The 10,877-nt window shown below is 40.5% G+C and overlaps 1 protein-coding gene across 3 annotated transcripts in view; it reads left to right on the top strand.

The window, feature by feature from the left end:
• hspa12a (heat shock protein 12A) overlaps positions 1-10,877 on the top strand; it is a 55,310-nt gene that overhangs the window by 37,354 nt on the left and 7,079 nt on the right. For 2 of the 3 annotated variants that reach the window (XM_008306806.1, XM_008306805.1), the window contains exons 7-10: positions 1,766-1,937; positions 7,027-7,113; positions 10,309-10,413; positions 10,496-10,754. In XM_008306806.1, coding sequence (XP_008305028.1) covers positions 1,766-1,937; positions 7,027-7,113; positions 10,309-10,413; positions 10,496-10,754 — 623 coding nt within the window. The remainder of the gene's footprint in view (positions 1-1,765; positions 1,938-7,026; positions 7,114-10,308; positions 10,414-10,495; positions 10,755-10,877) is intronic. The other variant, XM_008306807.1, reaches the window with a different exon arrangement.

Genomic DNA, 10,877 nt, shown 5'->3' with positions numbered 1-10,877 from the left:
TTGATTAGCTCTACATGACGTGAAATTATGATTGCAAATACAAAACAAAACGTCAACATTCAGGAGTGCTGCCTTGGACTGTTTTTGTGTCTCCCACCAATGTCAAAATCAAACCTACTCTCTTGCTACATACATGCATGCTACATTCCTAGTTGGAAAATTGTTACAAAACAAGTGTCACCAGGAAAGTTTCAGCAGTTGTTATGTATATACAGCATGCCAGCAGGGTTAGCCTGTAGGGCCACCAGATACTCAGATTTTATAGGTCTTGTACGAAGTGTTGCCTGTCGTTTACAGATCATGCTGATTCGCTGTACAAAAAAGCACTACAGCGCCTTCACCTGCTGAGGAAACTGAGGGCTTTTAATGTCAGCAGAGGCATTTTAACCCGGTTTTCATCCTGGCACAGCTCCCTCTCCACTAAACACAAAACAAAAGTCTCCCCTGTTGTTAATCAGGCCAGCAAAATCTTTGGTTCACCACAAACACATCTCCCACTATCTATCTATCTATCTATCTATCTATCTATCTATCTATCTATCTATCTATCTATCTATCTATCTATCTATCTATCTCGTGTTTTTAAGAGTAGGGAAACTGCTACAAATGATTGCATATAGTTGTCACGATAACAGCTCACCTCCTACATTCTCACAAACATCATCAGATGGTGAGATGATGAGGGACTTGCTGCTGCTCTGCTCTCTGTGGTCAGTTGTGAAACTGAGGGCCTCATGGTTTTACAATGTTGAGCTCTGCTTGGATCATCATTTTGGGGTAGTGATAGTTAAGGCACTGGGCTACTGGTCAGAATGTCTATGGTTAAAGCCCCAGCACCACAAAGCTGCCGTTGTTGGGCCCTTAAACAAGACCCTAACTCTGTCTACTCCAGGGGTTTAGTGTGGCCGACCTATGCGTGTGGTCTCAGGCAGCACAGTCTTAGCGTGATGAACTCTATCTGAGTGGACGTTGTGATAGGTGTAAGAGTTGAGTGGCTGAGGCTGGCAGTGGTGCTGTGCACCACGTGTAATAAGGAGTGTGTCTTTACTGACTGTAGAGGGCTGGGGAGCAGAGCTTGGAGGTCTGGACCAGTTGATGGATTCCCAGTGTGAGGATGAGGTGGAGGTCTTGTGGGCTGGAGACCTGGAGGCTGGAACCTGAAACACAGGAGGTAACAGTGCGATTCCACATGAGCAGGCAGAATTATCGGAGGGGGTCTGAATACTTTCTGAAACAAACCGGAGTTTGTATGTTTCTGGGGGATGAGATCTAGGTGTGTCCGATGATTGTCAGCATGCAGAAAGTAGGTTGTCACAGTCGCATACACGCAGTCACACACCAAGACAAAGAGGAAGAGAGGACAGAAGAAATCCAGAGAACAGGGAAAAACAGAGGAAACCAAGGAGCAAGGTACTGTCAGGACCACAACAACAGTAGTGTATTTTCTGCCCCCAATAGCTGTGACCTCAATACCTTATGTAGTGTGCAACAAAGTCAGCATGGAACAAACTGTGTTGTTCACACAGCGTCATTTTTCATACCACACAACTCTGAATGTGTCTTGTCCCAAACGTTTTTGTGCTACAGAATTAGCGAACAGGTGAGCTTTTATCAAACTGTTCTAGGTCAAATTATTAACATGAGGAACAACAGCAAATCCAAAACAAATCCTATTCAGACATAGAAAGAGTTGAAAAATGAAAGCTGACCAATGTTATGTCAGGGCTGAAGCATTCTATCCTGTCTGTCTTTTACCTTTCTGTAGTCTGGTTTGGTTTCCCGTGAAAACCCGGAGCAGCTCATCATTGCCTTAGAACCTGAGGCAGCTTCAATCTACTGTCGCAAGCTCCGCCTCCACCAGATGCTGGACCTTGGCACCCAGACCACCCAGAATGGCTTCAGTCCCACTGACAATGTGGGGAGTGGAATGAGCCAAGGTACGTCCCATCAACAGTGACATCAGATGGCGCTGATCGCTCTAATTCCATGATGACACTTTCATACAGTTCACCTCTGATTTCACCATTCATCAATCAGTGCTCCACTTAACTGCATTATTTTCCTGATTTGTCTGTGTGACTTTAGGGTTTGTTGTCACTGTTTTTAACTCATGATGGATGTTGCTTTTATCCATAGTGTCTCCAGGCCAAGGTAAAAATGTTCACTTTTAAATTCAAACACATAATGCCTGAGGGTACAATGGCACACTGACTTTTTTTTTCTCCCCCCCTTTAAATCTTCACATTTCAACTTGCTTTTGCTTCTTTTCTGAGATTCTGTTGTGCAGAAAACAACTTTACTTGGTCTCTAATTAGATATTCAATCACGGATTTTTATTGTATAAACAAACCTTACGGCTGCCACCTTGCAGTTGTGGCAGAACCAGACAACCCAAGTATGTGCAGTAGTGACTGGAGGTGGAGACAGGGCATCAGGGTTCCACCTTCTGTCCTGCCAAAATGGGTAATAGTTTAACTGGGTATGGCTAATTACTTAGTTATTAATAAACTATAATAAAATACATTTAATTAATGGAATCTTTTTTATTCTTATTCATAACGCTATTGTAAATAATCACTCTTTTGGTTATTATTCTAGTAAATTTAAAGTGGAACAACTTTGGCAATGCAAAAACTTACAGATACATTTTAAAACTAAACTGACACATGTGAAGCAGCAACAGCAAATCCTCCCCATATCTTTCTTTGTTGTCCTTCTCTATGGTTTGGTACAAAGTTTTTGTTTATCACCACCACAAAAAAAAGTAGGATTGCAAGGTTTACTTTAGTCTAAATATTCTCTGTTTTTGCACTTGCATGCAAACAAAATACATTCTGGTTCAACAGGTTAGTCTTTGTTTTCCAAAGCAGACAGTCATGTAAAAAGAAAATCTGCCTTGCCATCAGTTCTTTGTTGTTTCCTTGGATATGAATGCGTTTGCTCATGTTATAAGCCCTTGACGATGTTTCCTTGGAAAAGTGCTTATGTACAGGTGCGCATACAAGTTAAATAGATGTATTAAGTTGTTTACACCTTCTGACTTTATTGATGCATGAGTTTGGGTTCATTGAGTTCACATGGAGAAGCATGTCTGAACAGTTAACATTTTGATTTGTTCTTCACTGTAAATGTAAAAGCAATATATCTGGCTGCAATATATCTTTCCTGTATCAGCTTTAAAACCAACAACACTGCTACTTATTTAATGAAACTAAATTTGTCAGTGTTAGATTTTGAAAGAATGTTGCCCTTTTTCTGATAAATAAAGGCTACAGATGGTGGATCAGAAAAGAAGAAACACAAGATAATTCTAAATTTAGTACAGCGTGCTGTTCAGCATTGACCACATTGTTTTGTAAGGAACACTTTTTAGTGTCTAATTAAGAATACAAATAAACAGTTTACTGCATTTTTATGATTCTACAAACGGTCATAGGGCTTGTGGTTTTGCTGAAGGATTCAGAGAACATTTCTTCATATTGGAGAAGAATACATTGATCAACCTCTGGTATCAAACACACCTTCCTCTTTCATGACTCTCATATAGTGAAGTAAAAGGCTGCAAGGTCCCTTTTTATCCAAGTACTTCCAGATACTGAAGCCCCTAGAATGAAATCAGGAGCTAAAATCCCCTTTTTTTTTATCACATTCACAGAGCTGTAACATTTAGGAAAGATAATAAATAATAAAGCAAAATGACAGCATTGTTAAAATAGTCAGAAAGCTAACAGTGTAACTTGCAAAAAATGTAATCTTTCAAGAAACAAAATAGGAACAAGGACTGACAAGGATTTACCCAGGTTGTAGTTGTGAATCTTTAAAGCAGCAACAAGCTCTACCAGTGATGCTCATTAACCCAGAGCAGTAGTTCCTCAAGGGCTATCTGAAAGACAGAAAACTATGGCTGAAGAACTAACTTTAAACTCTAATAGAGAGCACTTTTTTCCTTCTCCGGCATCAAGTATTTAAGAGAATAGTCATTGATTTTTTGCAACAGGAACATTCCTCATTGAACAGGAGCTGCTATAATTCTGTAAGGTCTTTACATTCCTATGTGACATGCTTTGAGATGACATAGGTTATATATTGGTGTGACATTAATCAAACTGAATTGAATTGAAGAACACTGCTCCCTCACCTGCATTTCCATCAGAGGAACTATGACCTTCCATATAGTTCCAAGGAGATGGTTTTACATCCAAAAAAAAAGCCCCTTCTCTGGTGGTGCCTTCTGAGGCTTCGGAGATATCACTAATTGGTTAAGTATGCATTTTTTGCAGATTGGTGCATACCCTCCATTTTTAAAGTCGTCTGTGACTATATAATATTTAGGATGGTGCAGCCAAGGGGAAAAAGAGGAAACGTAGTTGTTGTGGTTTACAGTTGGACTGGTTTTGCTTGAAGACATGAGATGAAAGTCTTTTAAAAACACAAACCATGTCATTAGTGTACCCTGCAAACTTCATAACGAGCTCTTTTAGCTGACTGGAAGATGTAAAGCCTAAGACTTGGAGCACAGCTGAGAGTAACCATGTTACACTTTAATTATTTCAATAAGGCAGTAAATGGTAAGCCATTTTGTGAGGCACATTTATTTGTCATGCGCTGTATTTGAGGAGCTGAATAAATGAAGTATTTTAATCTCAAACTGTGAGAGAACATTAATGTTCCATTAAAGCCCATGTTTGACTGCTGTTGACTTCGGTGCAGTCGTGAAAGAGAAGTGAACTAAGTGCTAAAGAGCATTATCATTCCCTGCAAGTAATATCCCAGAATGTATATGTTTTAATGTTCATGACTTCATTTGATTGGACACTCATCATTCCTTGTGAGAGCAATAAGTCTAGTTTCAAAGTAAGTGGTGATACTGTGGGTTAATCCAGTCTTGCTCTCGTCCAAACCTTGGTGTTCGCTTTGAATCAGTGTCACTGCACTCCCAATAATGCCGTTGTTTTCCTGCAGTCTGAGCTGTTGGAGTTTCACTGTGTAATAAACTGGTACAGTGATCAGAGTGTTAAGGGTCAGTATTGAATAATCTATCAGGATATTATTAAGTGTTCTCAGCTCAAGTCTTCTCAGAGTTCCTGGGAACTCAAAAGGAACAGTCAGAACCTGGCATTTTTCTTTTGAGGTTTGCCACTGAAGCATCTGTTGCCTAAACAGATTCACTGCAACTACCTGTTCTTAAAGTATTGCTAAACTTCAGATTGTGCAGGACATATCTGCTCAATTGATATTTTTTTAATAATTGTCTTGAGAGGTAATTGTTGCTGGTGTTAGGATGTTACTGGAATGATGTAATTTTAACGGAAGACCTTTCTCATGCCCTCTGCACAGCTAATGAGAGAAAGACAGTTGTTCTTCCTGTTCTGTATTGTTTCCTCTGTGCAGGAGGAAATGTCCCTCTGACATTAACTTCTGCCAGGTCTTCCTGCTATTAGGCAGTCAGCGTTAGGCCACATGGTTTAAGTGCCATCACAGTTAAGCAGCATAGGCCAGTAGACTTTAGTTTTAAAAACTGGGTAATTTCTTTTATATTTTTAGAAAATGTTTTTTATCAAAACCTGCTTTACTGTTTAATTATTTAAATGAATTACTTTTACTTATAAATGATCTCTGCTGTGGGTAAAGGATTGATTAGGATATAACAGAAAGTCACACTATGAACCTTTGTTCATATCAGACAAGTGACTGTTACACAGAATCACAGTTTATCAGCTCCAGTTAAACATTTAGTTTTATTCACAGCTGTCCTCAGGTTGAGTCCTAAACGTTCATTCTCACTGTTTAAGAAATCAGAAATAAAATAGGCTGTTAGTTATTTGGACACTTAAAACCATTGCTATTAGTTTAGATTTGAGCTGTTATTGTATTATTATGCATTATACATCACTTGTGTATCGTCTAGTCTCGCATGAATGACAGATATCAAGTATCTAAATGACTACAATGCTGTTACTTTAATAGGTTGTTGAAGCCGACAGTGTTCCATATCTCATATTCAAAAGGGGCTTTAGTAACGCAAGAGTCTGCCACAGTCCGCATGGACTGTCTTGGAGTCTCTTAAACCTTTTACCCTCATTGCATGATCACACTATGAGCAACATGATTGCGGAGTCGCATTTTGTGACAGATTGCCTAGATCTATTGGTGTACAATCTTCAGTTGTTTCAAAAAGTATTCAGACCCCCTCACTTTTAGCATGAGGTTGTGAAGTGAAGTTATGTTAAGGATAAGGATAAAATAGACATTTCCCATTAATCTACATCCAATCATGAAGAGGAAGCTTGTTTACTTTTTTTTTGGAATAATCTTACAAATCACTGACTGAAATCTTTCATTCACTAAAGTGTTAAGACCCATCATTCAGTACTTTGTAGAAGCCCCTATGGCAGCACTTACCCTTCTCAGGTCTCTACAGGCTTTGTACACCTTGATTTGGACAGTTTGTTCCATTGGGTCACTGTCATGATGAAGGATAAACCATCGTGACAGTTTCAGGACCCTGCATTCTGAATCAAGTTTCTTCAAGGACCTCTCTGTATTTAGTTGCATTCATGCTTCCAGTCATGACTGAGAAGAACCCTGATAGGATAATGCTGCCACCTCCATGCTTCAGCTTAGGAATGGTATGAGCAACTAATGAGCAGTGGATGGTGTTCAACAGACGTAGTGATTTGAGTTCTGTCCAAATAGTTCATCAGATCAAAAAAACTTTTCTTCATCTGCTCAGTAGATTGATGGGGCAAAATGTCAGATTATCCATTTAAAATTAATTCTACAATACTCTGCAGAAAGCAAAGAAGTCTGAATGCTTTTTGAAGTGACTTTACATACATGTTGAAGGAATCTATTACAGACTGTGTAAGTGTATAAGGATGAGACTTGTTCACAGTGTGGATACATGTGCACCTCAGACTTCTGCTTGCCTTACACACCACTGTATATGAGCCTCACAGCTTCACAGTGCAGAGCTTCAAGCCTTCACCACACTCACAAGAACATTCTCTCTCTGTTAACAACCAGCCAAGGAGCATGTTCGGCGCAACCGACAGAGCCGTACCTTTTTGGTGGAAAATGTCATAGGGGAGCTTTGGTCGGAGCTGGAAGAAGGTAGAGTCTCTCTGTTCTTTCACTCTGCTTTGACATTCTTTTTCCTCTTCCTGTAGGATAACTGCTCTTGCTGTTTCTTATGCTGCCAATCTGTCTTATTCGATGCTAGATTTCAGTGAGCTTGGTAGAAATAGAGCATGCTGATTTTTGGGGAAATGGAACCATCTAGACATCTGTAGAAACTGTTCTATCTAGAGAAATGCACCAACATTAGGAATATTACTATCATTTTGCTTTTTTTTTTTTTTTTTTTTAAAGTGTACTTTTAATATTTTATTTCAATGTATCAAGTAGTCACATTTGTCCAGATATTTTACTGTTACTTGGAAGAGAAAACAAGGATGAATGATAGAATGATTACACAAAATGTCTGTAGTACACTTCACAGTTCACAGACTTATGGCCTGTTTCAAAATTGTTTTACTTGGCTCATCGTAGCTGTGCACGGTTTGTTTATGCAATGAAGAATGATAAGCCGTATGTCTGGAGAACTCACTCTCCATTTGACCTTCAGATAAGCTGTCAGTTTGTTTACAACATGCTTATTGCAACTGCTTATTTGTTGCCTTGCAGGGATCAGCAATACACTGGGTGTGTACAGTGCTATCATGGCTGATAGAAGTTATAGTCAGACTGCAGATAAAACTAAATGATCATTTTCATCAGTGTCTTAATGTGAAATAAATTATTAGACTGGTTTGTAACCTATTTGTAATCCTAGTAAAAGGATTTCAAGATTGCACCAGGAAACATCAGCAGACTAGATAAAACATCAGCAGATCAGCGCTAGAACACTGAACAGCTGAAACACTTTCCCATATCTGGGAGCATCAGTTTATTAAATGCTGTGGTCCTTATGCCGCTGCTGACAGGCTTTAGTTACTGGGTCAACTTTGTTACCTTTGTTTCCATGCCACAAGTTGCTGCCTCCTCAGTTAAGATATTAACTAATACTATAAAACTTACATTTATATAATTTTTGACCGCTAAACAATAACTTGAGGTTACTTATCTTGTAACCGGGTTTCTGTGAACATATACGTGAGGTGCCTCTGTATGGGGGGAACTATCGCTCAGCTTTATTCTCAAAAGCATTTATATCATTACTCTAGCCAGTACTGGCTGGCAGTTGTGACACTTGTTTCAGGAGATCCACGCTCCCTTCCTATATAATGGACTGACATGGCGTCACCCAGCATTCAAGCACCCAGCATTAAAGCTAAGCACCTCTTTCTTACTTTCAGCAAGGAGGGTGATCTGGTGAGACACCACCTGTAAGCTAGTGATGGTAAAGTGACATCTAATGTATAAAGCCTTGCTAAGGGCAGAGGTGAAGCCCAGCTTGATGCTGCACATGTTTCTTAAATAAGTCCCAGGAGGTTGCCATACTTCTGGTCAAATGGGCACGTAGCCCCGCAAGGGGTTGCAGTTTTTTGCTGGTGTAGGCCATCTCAATCGCCTCTACAATCCAATGGGATAGACGTTGTTTGCTGATGGGCTTGCCGATGTGGGATTTAGCCCATGAAACAAAAAGCTGATCAACCCTCTGTTTTTGTTCTTTCAATATAAGGCTCTCACCAGACAGAAAGCATGCAGGTGTTTGCTTGAGGGGAGGAACAGGGAAGGAGAAAAAAATGTCCCCAGTTCAAAAGGAACACACTCCAGTGATGGACTTTTTGGCATGTTTGGTTGGTTAAAATATGACCTTAAGATTACCCTGTGTGAACTAAGCGCATTGTACATGAACTGACAGTGCTCGAATGTCATGTACACATATGCTGATGCAAGAGCCAGAAATAACGGTGTCTTAAGGGATAGTGTCTTCATGTCTGCCTGATCCAGGGATCCAAGAGGTGGATGGGATACAGCGTCTAGTACCAAAGAGAAGTCTCAAGAAGGGACCAGTGATTTAGACACTGGACAGGACCATCATGTTCCTTTTATAGAATGACAGATTAGAGGTCTGGTCCACCATATGTTCCACATGGCTGAAATGTCTGCTAAATAAACTGTAATAGAGGACAAGGCCTTGCCTTTGTCCAGCAGCTCCTGAAAGAACAGAACTTCCAGGTTGCTGCTCGTGCAGCTGACCGGACAATTAGAGCAAATTGCATTTTTTATATATTTGTATATTTAGTATTTTAATAGGTGTTTTCTGCTAAAATCTGTGAGACTACATGTCATCGCTCAGCCAGATGCTACTCATCTGTGTTCAGCTTTTTTCCCTTTTTTCCTGATTTTATAATTTCAACTTTCGTGAGTCTTCAAGTTGACTTTCTATTGTTTTCTTTTTTTGTTTTTTTTTTTTTTTCGGGGCTGACTGAGAACTTACATTGACTGCCATGTCCATGTCCAGAAAACATCAGTGGTCAGGGTCAGCTGGAAGGCGTGTTTCAGTTCCCATTCCAAACATCTATGGTCAGAGACATCATTCCCCAGCTATGGAAACACACACACAGTGGTCACCATTCTGTAGAAGACCTCTGTTAAGGCTATGAATGACCTCAGGTCTGTGGCTCTCACCTCTCTTGTGATGAACACTGCTGAGCGAGGCACAGCACACACACCTCAAGAGTGTCTAATCCTGAAATTTTAACCCTGAGCCTGAAATTTTAGGTGGCGATTTGCTGACTGCCATTTCGAACTTAGGCAGGTGTAGCCAGTTTGTTCAGGCGAGATAGCTAGCGCTCTGCCTTGACGCAAGAGTCACGCCTGCCAGCCTGTTTCCTGGTAATGATATAAAAGCTTTTCAGAAAAGCGCTGAGAGAGCATTCCCCCCATGGTGAGAATAATTTGAATAATATACATTAGAATCGGGACATTTTGAACTTAATGTGTCATTGTTGGCATCATGTGAGATCTACACTGTCAACTGCTGTTCACCATCTGTATCTCATCTACTTTTTCTTCTTTTATCACCTCACCACTGGTCCCATGACACTGCAGTCAAAGGAGTTGTTGGTCAACTGTCTGTCAGTGTTGTCTGTCACCTGGTTCAACAAGCTTTGACAGAGAGTCACGTCCAATCTCCCTTAAAAATCTTCTACGAACAGGAGAGTGATGTTAGGAGCAGTGGCTACATGTCAGAGCAATTAGTCTCGTGGGGAAGGATGCTGCTTGATGATATGAGTTTTACATGCCCTGTCCCTGAGCTTTCTGCACACTATGTTGCATTTTTGTGTTTTCTCTGTGCAGGCGACCGCTATGTGGTGGTAGACTGTGGTGGAGGAACGGTGGACCTGACTGTCCATCAGATCCGTCTTCCAGAAGGACATCTGAAGGAGCTCTACAAGGCCTCAGGTAAAAGAATGTGTAACATGATGCAACTGACTTTTCAACTTTTTTTAAAAATGTGATTAACAGTCACCACCTCTTATTGCAGGTGGTCCCTATGGTTCTATCGGGATTGACTATGAATTTGAGAAGCTGCTATGTAGGATCTTTGGCCAAGATTTTGTTGACCAATTTAAGATAAAGAGGCCAGCCGCCTGGGTGGACCTGATGATTGCATTTGAGTCTCGGAAGAGAGCAGCAGCTCCTGACAGAACCAATCCCCTCAACATTAATTTGCCCTTCTCCTTCATCGACTACTACAAGAAGTTCAGAGGCCACAGTGTGGAGCACGCCCTGCGCAAAAGCAAGTAAGTGAAAACAGACAAGAAGACATGAAACCCTAAAATAACAGGTTGGAGTCAGTGTTTGTATGACCCTGAACTGGAACCAGCTGCACTGTTTTGATTTCAGCATTCAGATGTACTGTTAGA

This window comes from Stegastes partitus, unplaced genomic scaffold (genome assembly GCF_000690725.1).
Source record: "Stegastes partitus isolate 25-593 unplaced genomic scaffold, Stegastes_partitus-1.0.2 Scaffold47, whole genome shotgun sequence".
Lineage (NCBI taxonomy): Eukaryota > Metazoa > Chordata > Actinopteri > Pomacentridae > Stegastes > Stegastes partitus.
This window is presented reverse-complemented; position numbering and strand designations above follow the sequence as displayed.